Consider the following 14,383-nt stretch of genomic DNA (forward strand, 5'->3'; position numbering starts at 1 on the left):
TCTTCTTTTTATTGTTCTGCATGCTTATAACTGATTTCAATAACTAATTAATTTTTAGAGTGACTTCTCTGGCCCATTTACAGCAGCGTTTATCAATATGCACTGTCCCTGTTAATAAACCAATAACACTGGAGAATTTGCTCCACCAGCTGTTTATCTCCAACAACCAATGAACTCACATTCACACAGCAGCAAGTGGTGTTTTCTTTTGAACATTTTCTGGAAATGTTGTTAAAATTTTTGCTTAATTTAGATGAGACCTGATTATTTTGGACAGCTCAAACATCACAGTCAGCCAAGAAGAAAACCAGTGTTTTCTTTCATTGGAGCGTTACTCTTTAAACCACTGTTTTTGTTGCAGTCGTCATTAAAACAGAGGTGAGGTGTTAAATTGTGTGTACTGTTTTTATTTCATTTCACAGAGACAGGTCAGAGATGATGTTTTCTGGATCAGGTCTTCCTCCTGATCCTCCTCATCAGTCAGACTTTTTGTCGGTCAGTTTTTTGTGGCGCTGCAGTGACGGAGCTAACAGCGCAACGCCGTCATTGTCATCGTCATCAGTCATGGTGGGTCGGGCCTTACAGCAGAGGTAGCAGAAGAGTGCAGCGATGGCGAGCGGGAAACCGACCAGAAAGCAGCCGAGCAGCGGAGCCTGGCTGAACACCGGCTGGACAGACGGACAGAGGACAGAGAGGTCAGAGGTCACTGAGACACACCCTCAGGTGGAAACAGGACTGATGATGACAGAACTTACCGTCAGTGTGACTTTGGCATCATAAATTAAGCGCCTGACACGATGATCAACACTGTTTCCTCCCTGACACTGAGAGATGAAACAAAGTCACAGATTCATATTTCAGAAATAATCAAACAGGTTAGCTGTTGAATCTCTCCGTTGTCTTCCAGGTGAATCTGGAGTCCAGACTCACCTGGATGCTGCCATCCAGAACCCCGTTCAGGAAGTCCAGCAGGTGGCGCTCCGTCTCCACCGCACCCGGTGGCAGGAAGTAGCCATCATTGGACAGATTAACCACAATGAAGGAGGGCACGGTCACCTCACTGACAACAACAAACCAAACGGAAACACACTGTAAAAAAACTGAGCTGATCTACATTCAGTTCAATGAACATACTGTATCATGTGGTTGTATGTAAGTCTACCTGATCTGAGTTAACTTTGACTTCTCTACTAGAGGCATTATCAACTACTGACATTAACGACAAGAGACATTAACAACTAGACATTAACGACTAGAGTCATTATCAACTAGAGACATCAACAACTAGAGACATCAACAACTAGAGACGCCATCAACTGGAGACGTTAACGACTAGAGACATTAACCACTAGAGACGTTATCAACTACAGATGTCAACGACTAGAGATGTTAACCACTAGAGACGTTAACCACTAGAGACGTTAACGACTAGAGACATTAACGGCTAGAGACGTTATCAACTGGAGACGTCAATGCCTAGAGACGTTATCGATTCGAGACGTTAACGACCTGAGACATTAACAACTAGAGTCATTATCAACTAGACATTACCGATGAGAGACATTATCAACTAGACATTAATGACTAGAGACATTAACAACTAGACATTAATGACTAGAGTCATTATCAACTAGACATTAATGACTAGAGACGTTAATGACTAGAGACATTATCAACTAGAGACATTAACAACTACTGACATTAACGACTAGAGACATTAACAACTAGACATTAACGACTAGAGTCATTATCAACTAGAGACGTCAACGACTAGAGATGTTAACCACTAGAGACTAGAGTCATTATCAACTAGAGACGTCAACGACTAGAGACGTTATCAACTGGAGACGTCAGCAACTAGAGACATTAACGACTAGAGTCATTATCAACTAGAGACGTCAACGACTAGAGGCGTTATCAACTAGAGACATTAACAACTAGACATTAAGGACTGAAGTCATTATCAACTAGAGACATCAACAACTAGAGACGTTATCAAGTGACTAGAGACATTATCAACTAGAGACATTAACAACTACTGACATTAACGACTAGAGACATTATCAACTAGAGACATTAACAACTACTGACATTAACAACGACTAGAGACATTAACGACTAGAGACATTATCAACTAGAGACATTAACAACTACTGACATTAACAACAACTGACATTAACAACTAGAGACGTTAACAACTAGAGACGTTAACGACTAGAGTCATTATCAACGAGAGACGTCAACGACTAGAGATGTTAACCACTAGAGACTAGAGTCATTATCAACTAGAGACGTCAACGACTAGAGACGTTATCAACTGGAGATGTTAACGACTAGAGTCATTATCAACTAGACATTAACAACTAGAGACATTATCAACTAGACATTAACGACGAGAGACATTAACAACTAGACATCAACGACTGGAGTCATTATCAACTAGAGACATCAACAACTAGAGACGTTATCAAGTGACTAGAGACATTATCAACTAGAGACATTAACAACTACTGACATTAACGACTAGAGACATTAACAACTACTGACATTAACAACTAGAGACGTTAATAACTACAGGACTTTAGAAGAAGGGAATTTAGTTGAGTCTATTTTAATCAGTGACGTTAAACACAAGCTTACCCCATCACAAGTCCATTAATGTAATCACCTCCCTCCATGAAACCAAAGTGGAATTTCCTGACAGTCAGTCAGACAGACAGACAGACAGACAGACAGTTTCAGGTTTTTGCTGTTTTCTTTGTCAAGTTTTTCAGGGTAATATTTTACATATTTTGGATCTTTGTGTCCTTTTAGACGCTGACCTGCTGTAGATCTCTCTGTTGTCTGCAGCCACCTTCTCCACAAGACTTTTATACCTGAACAGGTAACAGGAAATGCATCACAGGAAGGTCAGATCCAAACAGACGTCCGTCCGATGTCCATGTTTTTTTAACTGTTAACTGATGAACGATGGACATTGGATGCGGTCTTACCTCAGACTTTCCTCACACAGACTCCTCTCCTCGACTAGTGCCAACACCACCAGTTTACCTGAAGGAGAGGATGGAGTTACCTTACATAAACCCAGTACCCAGCAGCCTCAGTGCTGCAGCTGCAGTTCCTCTAATGTCCACTAGATGCTGCTGTGATGAAACTCTGACTGTATTGAAGTGAATGTGAAAATCTCCATAACTAGTTGAGCTTTATTTCTCTTTATTAAACAGACTGACGTCGTTCAGCAGCGACGTACATAGTGCTTTATTGGCATTAACAGTTAATGTAATAACAAAAAATTTATATAAAATATCTAACAATAATCGTAGAAATATTAATCGAATAACTAAAGAAGACAAACTGTTCTGCGCATAAACTGTTTATGCTTAGTCTGAAGGAATCTGTGTGGAAGTTAAATTCTATTAAAAACATTTACATTGGAGGACGAACTAGAAATGTTTGCTTTTGTTTGTGAAATTCATCAGTTTGAGATTTACAATAAAACACAAACACTTTGTTACATTCAAATTTAGTTCTGTCTTTCCCAAAAAATACAAGAGAATGTTCAGTTTTATGAAAATAAATCTATGTATATCTTTCCCAAACTTACTTGATGAGGGGCGATCAAAAAAAAATATATAACTGATTCTGGCTCTGTGTTACGAAATACACATTTATTGTTATAATCAGTGAAACTTTTATTTGTTTCATAGCAGGAGTAAATGTTTCCCTTACCCTAAATTTCCCAAGTAATGGGAATTATGTAAAATCATAAGGGAAACACTTCCAAACTTTATACAGCATCCACTGTTGCACATTATCACAAAATTCTGTGCTATTGTATTTTTACTGTAGCGCCACCTACAGGTGAAAGGCCATCAAAGTAGTCTCCTAAATATGATGCACAAGTAAGAAGAAGTATGTGACTATATGGGAGTAGATGAGTATGAAAAATTAGAGCTGTATAACTGGTCTCATGGTGGTGCTATTGATGACGTGTTTTAATATGTTGAGCACATGCTTAGGGGGAATGTATGTACCAAGTATGATTTCTCTAACATGCATATATTTAAGAGATTGATGCTTTTATGGACACTCCTAATTCATGAAATTGTAATTGGAACCATGTTTCTCACTGGAAGTATGTGTGAGAAAACAAAATCACTGACCTTCTACTGTCTGACTGTTTTCACAGTAAAAGTTCAGTTAATGAGAATAAATGTATTTCTTACAGCTGTACGTCTCTCTGCCCTGTTTACCTGAGGATGGGACGTCAGACTGCACTGAGGTGTGTTGATGTTACCTGACTCTCCCATGGCGTACAGAGTATAGCTGTCGATTTTTGAGTAGTTTGGGAAACGTTCTCTGTTGATCCATGACTTCAGATCACCGTCGAGTTCCTCTGAAACACAATTAAAACTCATTAAAGTCCAGAATTGAAGGTTTAAATTCGCTTTGGTTCCACATGTTCTCTGAGTTTACCTGAACACCAGTCGGACAACCTGAGGAGAGAAGTTTAATTCAGTGTTTAATCACACGATGAAACTGACTCCCTTAATTCTTTATCTCAAAACTCATTGTACTTTAGCAATCATGTAATTAAGGTATTTTAATGGGATTTTTAGGAGGGCATAAATAATGGATTGTAATACTCTTTATACTCCCACAGTTTCCACACATTGACATTTTAATTGTTTTCATCTCTTATTCTTAAATGGACAGTTTGACTTATTGCCAACAGGGATTCAACTTGAAACTAATATTCAACTCCTTTCAGCTTTGGCTCTTAAAATACCACCTCGACTTCTTTTAATGCTTAAACTTACTCTGCTTTCAATTCTTCAAAATCTCACTTACAAACATTTGAAGACATTTTAACCTGTTTACAGTGTTTACATCAGTGATTTTCAGTGTAAGTGAGCACACTTCAATTTCCTTTAGAAACTTTAAACCGTTTCTAGTTTTTCATTGTTCAAACTGTCGTCATGGTAATATCAGTTCTACCTGTCAGTATCAGTCTGTTGAGTCGTTCAAAGTTGAATCTGTTGAAGGTCAGAGGTCAGTTTCCTGTCTTACCATCGAAGGTGAAGTAGGTTCCATCTTTAAAAACCACCACAGCCGGCAGAGAGGGGAGGGAGACGGCCTGGAAACACAGACTGAGGTGAACCAGAAAAACCGAACACTTCATGAGTGCAGGTCTACAGACCGGTAGATTGACTCTATACTCAACACTTATACTGTTATCTACTTCCGTCATCTACTGTCGTCTACTTCTGTCATCTACTTCTGTCGTCTAATTCTGTCGTCTAATTCTGTCGTCTACGTCCGTCGTCTACTGTCGTCTAATTCTGTCGTCTACTGCAGTCGTCTCCTGTCGTCTACTTCTGTCGTTTACTGTCGTCTACTTCTGTCGTTTACTGTCGTCTAATTCTGTCGTCTCCTGTCGTTTACTGTTGTCTACTTCTGTCGTCTACTGTCGTCTAATTCTGTGGTCTCCTGTCGTCTACTTCTGTCGTCTACTTCTGTCGTTTACTTCTGCGGTCTCCTGTCTTCTACTTCCATCTACTTCTGTCATCTACTGTCGTCTACTTCCGTCGTCTACTGTCGTCTCCTTCTATCATCTACTGTCGTCTACTTCTGTCATCTACTTCAGTCGTCTACTTTTATCATCTTCTGTCGTCTACTTCCGTTTACTTCTGTCGTCTACTTCCGTCATCTACTGTTGTCTACTTCTATCATCTACTGTCATCTACTTCCGTCATCTACTTCTGTCGTCTTCTGTCATCTATTGTCGTCTACTTCTGTCATCCGTCGTCTACTGTCATCTGCTGTCATCTACTGTCATCTACTGTCATCCACTTCTGTCGTCTACTTCTATCATCTACTGTCGTCTACTGTCGTCTCCTGTCGTCTATTTCAGTCGTCTACTTCTGTCATCTACTGTCATCTACTGTTGTCTACTTGTCATCTACTTCTGTCGTCTACTTCTGTCGTCTTCTGTCATCTATTGTCGTCTACTTCTGTCATCCGTCGTCTACTGTCATCTGCTGTCATCTACTGTCATCTACTGTCGTCTACTGTCATCTGCTGTCATCTACTGTCATCTACTGTCGTCTACTGTCATCCACTTCTGTCGTCTACTTCTATCATCTACTGTCGTCTACTGTCGTCTCCTGCCGTCTACTTCAGTCATCTACTTCCGTCATCTACTGTCATCGACTTCCGTCGTCTACGTCCGTCATCTACTGTCGTTTACTTCTGTCGTCTACTTCTTTCATCTACTGTTGTCTACTTCCGTCATCCACTGTCGTCTACTTCTGTCGTCTACTGTCGTCTACATCTTTCGTCTACTGTTGTCTACTTCTGTCATCAACTGTCGTCCTCTGTCGTCTACTTCTGTCATCTACTGTCATCTACTGTCGTCTACTTCTGTCATCTACTGTCGTCTCCTGTCGTCTACTTCAGTTGTCTACTTCTTTCATCTACTGTCTTCTACTGTCGTCTACTTCCGTCATCTACTGTCGTCTACTTCTGTCGTCTACTTCCGTCATCTACTGTTGTCTACTTCTTTCATCTACTGTTGTCTACTTCTATCATCTACTGTCATCTACTTCCGTCATCTACTGTCATCTACTTCTGTCGTCTACTTCTGTCATCTACTGTCGTCTACTTCTGTCATCTACTGTCGTCTACTTCTGTCGTCTACTTCTGTCATCTGTCGTCTACTGTCATCTGCTGTCATCTACTGTCATCTACTGTCATCCACTTCTGTCGTCTACTTCTATCATCTACTGTCGTCTACTGTCGTCTCCTGTCGTCTATTTCAGTCGTCTACTTCTGTCATCTACTGTCATCTACTGTTGTCTACTTGTCATCTACTTCTGTCGTCTACTTCTGTCGTCTTCTGTCATCTATTGTCGTCTACTTCTGTCATCCGTCGTCTACTGTCATCTGCTGTCATCTACTGTCATCTACTGTCGTCTACTGTCATCTGCTGTCATCTACTGTCATCTACTGTCGTCTACTGTCATCCACTTCTGTCGTCTACTTCTATCATCTACTGTCGTCTACTGTCGTCTCCTGCCGTCTACTTCAGTCATCTACTTCCGTCATCTACTGTCATCGACTTCCGTCGTCTACGTCCGTCATCTACTGTCGTTTACTTCTGTCGTCTACTTCTTTCATCTACTGTTGTCTACTTCCGTCATCCACTGTCGTCTACTTCTGTCGTCTACTGTCGTCTACATCTTTCGTCTACTGTTGTCTACTTCTGTCATCAACTGTCGTCCTCTGTCGTCTACTTCTGTCATCTACTGTCATCTACTGTCGTCTACTTCTGTCATCTACTGTCGTCTCCTGTCGTCTACTTCAGTTGTCTACTTCTTTCATCTACTGTCTTCTACTGTCGTCTACTTCCGTCATCTACTGTCGTCTACTTCTGTCGTCTACTTCCGTCATCTACTGTTGTCTACTTCTTTCATCTACTGTTGTCTACTTCTATCATCTACTGTCATCTACTTCCGTCATCTACTGTCATCTACTTCTGTCGTCTACTTCTGTCATCTACTGTCGTCTACTTCTGTCATCTACTGTCGTCTACTTCTGTCGTCTACTTCTGTCATCTGTCGTCTACTGGCGTCTTCTGTCATCTACTGTCGTCTCCTGTCGTCTACTTCAGTCGTCTATTTCTTTCATCTACTGTCTTCTACTGTCGTCTACTTCCGTCATCTACTGTCGTCTACTTCTGTCATCTACTTCTGTCGTCTACTTTTATCATCTTCTGTCGTCTACTTCCGTTTACTTCTGTCGTCTACTTCCATCATCAACTGTCGTCTACTTCTTTCATCTACTGTCGTCTACTTCTGTCGTCTACTTCCGTCATCTACTGTTGTCTACTTCTATCATCTACTGTCATCTACTTCCGTCATCTACTTCTGTCATCTACTGTCGTCTTCTGTCATCTACTGTCGTCTTCTGTCGTCTACTTCTGTCATGTACTGTCGTCTACTGTCGTCTACTTCTGTCATCTACTGTCATCTACTTGTCATCTACTTCTGTCGTCTTCTGTCATCTACTGTCGTCTTCTGTCGTCTACTTCTGTCATGTACTGTCGTCTACTGTCGTCTTCTGTCGTCTACTTCTGTCATCTACTGTCATCTATTTGCCATCTACTTCTGTCGTCTTCTGTCATCTATTGTCGTCTACTTCTGTCATCCGTCGTCTACTGTCATCTGCTGTCATCTGCTGTCATCTACTGTTGTCTACTTCTATCATCTACTGTCATCTACTTCCGTCATCTACTTCTGTCATCTACTTCTGTCATCTACTGTCGTCTTCTGTCATCTACTGTCGTCTTCTGTCATGTACTGTCGTCTACTGTCGTCTTCTGTCGTCTACTTCTGTCATCTACTGTCATCTACTGTCATCTACTTGTCATCTACTTCTGTCGTCTTCTGTCATCTATTGTCGTCTACTTCTGTCATCCGTCGTCTACTGTCATCTGCTGTCATCTGCTGTCATCTACTGTCGTCTACTTCTGTCGTCTGCTCCTGTCGTTTCCTGTCGTCTACTGTCGTCTACTGTCGTCTACTGTCATCTACTGTCGTCTACTGTCGTCTTCTGTTGTCTCCTGTCATCTACTGTCATCTACTTCTGTCTACTTCTGTCATATACTGCCATCTACTGCCATCTACTGCTCTCTACTAACCTTCGGCAAGACGTCTCTCGTAGCAGAGAAGAAGTAAGTGTGAACAATCAGCTCTTCTGCAGCTGACATGTAGTTTCCCTAAAAACACATCAAAGGTCAGCAGTGTGTGTTTCTGTATTTGTATTTCTGATTGTGTGAGGGTTGAGACAGTTTTAAAGTTCTGGCTGGAGTCACGTTTAGGTTAGGTGTGTGTGTGTGTGTGTGTGTGTGTGTACCTTCAGCAGTGATGTGGCTCCAACATAAACAAACATGATGTCATGACGGTTCATGGCGTGTTGGAAGAGCTGCAGGCTGCTGAGAGATCGAACCAACGGCCTGAACGACACAACATGGACATGGACACAACATGTGTTTTCTTTTATATTAGATCTATTATTATAGATAATAAATACATATAAAAATATTAGCCCCCAGCAACAAAGATTTACCGCCTAACAAAAGCTGACATTTTCTCTTGTATCCATTACAATTATTTAATGAAATGAAAACATACAGATCTGGAGACAGAGCTCTGACTGGCTGGATTTATATTCTGTAAGTATTTGTACTTTGCCACTTCCTGTAACACTGAACTGTTTTAACTAGTGTATAAGTGTATTTTCACTTTATGTAAATGAAATTGACAATTTATTGACTGTAGCCGCTGTAACAGATGGACACATTAGATAATATTATTGTAATACTGATGTTTACTCACCCTCCAACTCGATTAGCAAAGTCCATTATTCCATCTTTGGTTCTTGGTCCTAAATAATTATATTTCACATTTTTCTTCAACCTGAAAGGGGAGAACAGACATTCAAATTACCTTTAAATTATCTTTATTTATTTACACAGTGAGGAAGAGGAGAAATAGTGGACACGTGTGCCAAAACCAACTGTAACAATAAAACAATCAGCAGTAATATGTTAGCTGAATCAATTCAGACATCAGAGTGTTGGTAAATCATTGTACGATGTACGACTCTTAACTCAGTACAGTTAACATCTGAACACATCAACAGTAATAATATAACATCAATAATCCAGACGTGTTCAGGTCTCAGAGTCCTGTCACATCAGGTTTCACTTCTTCTAACATCTGAAACTTCTGTCTGACCAGTATCTAGTGGTCCTTAGAGGAACTGTAGCATTAGACACCGGACCTGATTGGTTGATGTACAGTGATGTCACAGTCAAACAGAGAACTAAAGACAGCGATGAAGACTGATGAAGAGTCATTCTGGGAGTCAAAGCTGCAAAAATTGGAACATTCATTAAAAGCTGTGAATGCACTAATAAAAATATGATGATTTTTTAAATTTCAACAGTAGCAACAGCAGCTTTCAACAAAAATTTCAATTCAATTCAATTTTATCTATATAGCAGCCGGTGGAGGAGAGTGTCTGGTTTGGGAACCTCAGAATTGCGTCTCGGCTCTTTGCAGATGATGTGGTTCTGTTGGCTTCATCAGACTGTGACCTACAGCAGGCACTGGGGCGGTTTGCAGCCGAGTGTGAAGCAGTCGGGATGAGAGTCAGCACCTCCGAGTCTGAGGCCATGGTTCTCTGCTGGAAAAAGGTGGATTGCTCCCTCTGGGTGGGGAGTGAATTACTGCCTCAAGCTGTGAAGTTCAAGTATCTCAAGGTCTCGTTCATGAGTGAGGGTAAAATGGAGCGTGAGATCGACCGGCACATTGGTGCAGCGTCAGCAATAATGCAGGTGTTGTATCAGACCGTCGTGGTGAACAGGGAGGTGAGCCAGAAAGCAAAGCTGTCAATTTCCCACTCAGTTTACATTCCATTCCTCAACTGTGGTCATGAGCTTTAGGTAGAGACCGAAAGAATGAGATTGCGGTTACAAGCGGCCAAAATGAGTTTCCTCCGCAGGGCTCAGCCTTTGAGAGAGGGGGAGGAGTTCAGACATCCGGAGCAAGCTTAGAGTAGAGCTCTCTACTCCTTTCTGTCGAAAGGAGCCAGTTGAGGTGGTTTGTTTGGTTTTCACCTCCAAACATGCTGGAGGGAGTACATATCTCATCTGGCCTGGGAACACCTCGGCATCCCCCATGAGGAGCTGAAAAACGTTGCAGAGGAGAGGGACATCTGGACTGCCTTGCTTAGCCTGCTGCCACCGCAACCCATCCCCGGATAAGCGGAAGAAAATGGATGGCTGAATGGACTTTACATATAGGGCAGGTCTAGACTGCACTCTTTATAATATAGATAATAAAGAGTAATAAAGAGACCCAACAGTTCCCACATGAACAAGCACTCGGCAACAGCACCAAGGAAAAATTTCCTTTAACAGGCAGAAACCCTGAGCAGAAATGGACTGTGGGTGGGTGGGCGGTCGTCTGTCTTGACCGGTTGATGCAATACAAAGTTTGAAGAGAAAAAGCAGCATTGAGAACTCACATGAGGATGGCTGGATAACCTCTGACCCTGAACTCTTTGGCCAAACCTGCAAAAAGAATCAGAATATCAGCAGTGACCTCTGACCTCTAACCTGTTTCTGATAACATCTGCACAGACATGTAGAGCACTGTGACAGTGAACAGGTGACAGCAGGAAGTTAGGTACTGTTTCACACCTGACTCATTTGTACTAACAGGTTTTTGTGGCTTTGGTTCATGAGTATGAGTCAGCAGGTTTGGTTTCTTATATGAACCTTAATGATAATGAAGTGGTTTTTCGTCTTCATCTGAGTCTGAACTCTTTAATTCTTCTAATTCGTCTCATTCAGATGTTTAACAGATAGAAATAATACACACACATCAACTGGATTATCGTGAAGAAGAGAGGACCTTGTGGTACTACTCATGTCATATTCTTGACATACAGAAATCCCTTCAACTTTTACAGACATTTAATAGCAGCAGGTCTAAACACACACACAGTAGCTGTGACAACAGTAGAAAGTGTGTCGGCCAAAAATCTTCTTCATCACTCAACTTGATTTACATGAAGATTAAACAGAATAGAAACAGGAGAATAAACAATTCAAGAGTTCAGACTCAGATGAAGAGGGAAAGAAATGATCTGAAGTTATGTGAGACACCAAAGCTGCTGACTTATAGCGGTGTACCCCGCCACACTGGCTGTATTATACACACAGGTGTTTAACAGGATCCAGGTTATTGACTTCCTGCTCTCACCTGGAGACACTCTGCTGCTCACCACTGCTGATTTGTTTAGTTTAAACCAGTTTCTTACAGTTTTATTATCACAAATGATTACAATAGTTTTATTAGTTTTCTGGTGTGTTACTAGCTTGGTTTAATTACAGTTTACAGTAATTAAGTTTTTTTACACTTATTTCTTACACTGCTCATATGTGTTGGCAGCTGGTTTTATATCATTTATTACAGTTTATTACAGTGTCTTTTGATAGTTTTATGTTGATAGTGTTACTGACCGGTGCTGGTGGTGGCATCTGATTTGCCAACGTTGACCGGAGAGCCGAGACTCTTCAGTTCTGATCCGATCTGATGCCAAACCGGATCCAGCTGTTTACAGAACGAACACCAGGGGGCGTAAAACTGCACATGGACCAAACACAACACAACACCATCAGTAAACAGTCTCCCTAGTCTCCTCCTCCTCCTCTCCTCTCTCTCTGATAAGGTTCTAACAGGTGAGGAGTTACAAGAGATGAAGAGGTTCTAACAGGTGAGGAGTTACAACAGATGAAGAGGTTCTAACAGGTGGGTGTTAGAACAGATGAAGAGGTTCTAAAAGGTGAGGAGTTACAACAGATGAAGAGGTTCTAACAGGTGGGTGTTAGAACAGATGAAGAGGTTCTAAAAGGTGAGGAGTTACAACAGATGAAGAGCTTCTAACAGGTGGGTGTTAGAACAGATGAAGAGGTTCTAAAAGGTGAGGAGTTACAACAGATGAAGAGCTTCTAAAAGGTGGGTGTCAGAACAGATGAAGAGGTTCTAACAGGTGAGGAGTTACAACAGATGAAGAGGTTCTAACAGGTGGGTGTTAAAACAGATGAAGAGGTTCTAACAGGTGGGTGTGAGAACAGATGAAGAGGTTCTAACAGGTGAGGAGTTACAACAGTTAAAAAAACATTTAGAACCTCTTCATCTGAAGAAGACCATGAGGTGTGAGTCCAGCCTATCAAAGTCACACTTTCACATTCTTCCCTCTGAGATAAACTCAAGAATCAATCAAAATAAAGTAAATATGAAATAAATGTGGACGCACTTTGATGAGCCAGATGTCGTCAGCTCCTCTCGTCTCCATGAAGCTGTTAAACACAAACACTGATTATTTATTCACATTAAAACATTCAATCACGATGACAATCAATGACAGGATTATGTTTCCTGTGTCCCGTAATTAAAATGACATCTGTCACTTTACAGTCGAGTGACGAAATAACCATTTCATGATTTAATTAAATTGAATTAAATAACGTCTTCGTGTATGAATTACTAATTTTAAAAACTTACGTATCATCCAGCTCCTCCACAAAGGCCGACACTGACACCACTGACAGAACCAGCAGCACTGAGCAACAAAGAAATAAATCATCAACAAACAAACAGCAAAACATTTGGATTCTTGTTTCTGTTAAAAGTGCCTCCAAAAACAACACTATTACCTATTATTAGTTCTGGAACTTTCAACCGTATCACATGGTCTTCTTCACCCACAGTTTGAAGATCTGCAGGTCCAGTCTGAATCTGCTGATGAGGGCCATGTGATACGATAAAAAGTTCCAGAAAAATCTAGCAAGTGGACCTTGAGATAGTTTTTTCAAACTGTTGTTTCCAAGTTAAGAACAAACTGCCAACACTGTTATATTCTCCTGAGCGTTGCCGTGGCAACAGTACAGTGGGTTTTTATCATGTGACCCACACAAAGATGGCAGTCAGAAGTGACTCGTCTGGGTGCCATCTTTGATTGGTTGAATAAAATGAAACCTGAGCAGACACACAGGCAGAGGTCTTACTCTGATCATTTTCACTGGTACATTCAACTAAATAAAAAAATCAAGAAAATAAGAGCTGTGAATGGTTTGTTGATTTTAGGTCAGTGTTCTGCTATTCAGTGAGAGACAGGAAGCTGCTCACTTTACTGACAGATTAAAACTGTTTGGACACAGACATTTTAATCCAGCAGGAACAGTCTGACCGCAGCCAACGAAGACAATTCAATCTGTCTTCACTGTTCAACACACACGACATGTTTCAGATTACAGGATTCAGAAACGTCTTCAAAACAGCAAGAAGTTTGGTCAATTAACTTGCATTTTACAGGTTGAGTTATATTTCAGATAACAGCAGCAATTTGTTTCTGCTTAACTGCTCAATACAAAGTCTCAAATATAAATCTGGTGATTGTGTGAGATGAACAGACTGAATGTTTCAGGTCTAAATTGAGTTGATTCAGTTTGCATGTAGTGAGAGAGATGAAATCATCCTTCAACCTGAGATATTAACTCTCATTAACCCTTGTTAATCCTTCTTATTCTGCAGCTCGAGGACCCTCTGAGCTATGGTGTGATGGTTCATAATGAGTGTAAAAATGAATGGAGTTTGATGGAGAACTTACCTGAGCGCAGGACTGTGTTCCTCCCGTCAGACATGTTGACTGATGGAGGAAAAACTGCAGAACAGAGAGATTAACAGCGAAGACTTAATCTGCTAACTGCTAGCAGACTGAACACAGCAGTAATCTGATAGATTAACAG

At 41.0% G+C, this 14,383-nt stretch overlaps 1 protein-coding gene across 1 annotated transcript; it reads right to left on the bottom strand.

The window, feature by feature from the left end:
* Positions 1–402: 402 nt before the first annotated feature.
* Positions 403–14,278, bottom strand: LOC139296741 (protein disulfide-isomerase tmx3a-like). The gene is made up of 16 exons (XM_070919239.1): positions 14,245–14,278; positions 13,140–13,197; positions 12,892–12,934; positions 12,095–12,218; positions 11,095–11,140; positions 9,399–9,479; positions 8,917–9,016; positions 8,702–8,779; positions 5,071–5,137; positions 4,298–4,396; positions 2,994–3,051; positions 2,823–2,876; positions 2,641–2,697; positions 931–1,060; positions 756–824; positions 403–668 (listed from the first exon to the last, which is right to left on the bottom strand). The coding sequence occupies exons 1-16, from the start codon at positions 14,276–14,278 to the stop codon at positions 477–479; spliced, it is 1,290 nt and encodes a 429-aa protein (XP_070775340.1). The 3' UTR covers positions 403–476.
* Between the last annotated feature and the right edge of the window lie 105 nt (positions 14,279–14,383).

The sequence above is a fragment of the Enoplosus armatus genome, chromosome 14, assembly GCF_043641665.1.
Source record: "Enoplosus armatus isolate fEnoArm2 chromosome 14, fEnoArm2.hap1, whole genome shotgun sequence".
NCBI lineage: Eukaryota > Metazoa > Chordata > Actinopteri > Centrarchiformes > Enoplosidae > Enoplosus > Enoplosus armatus.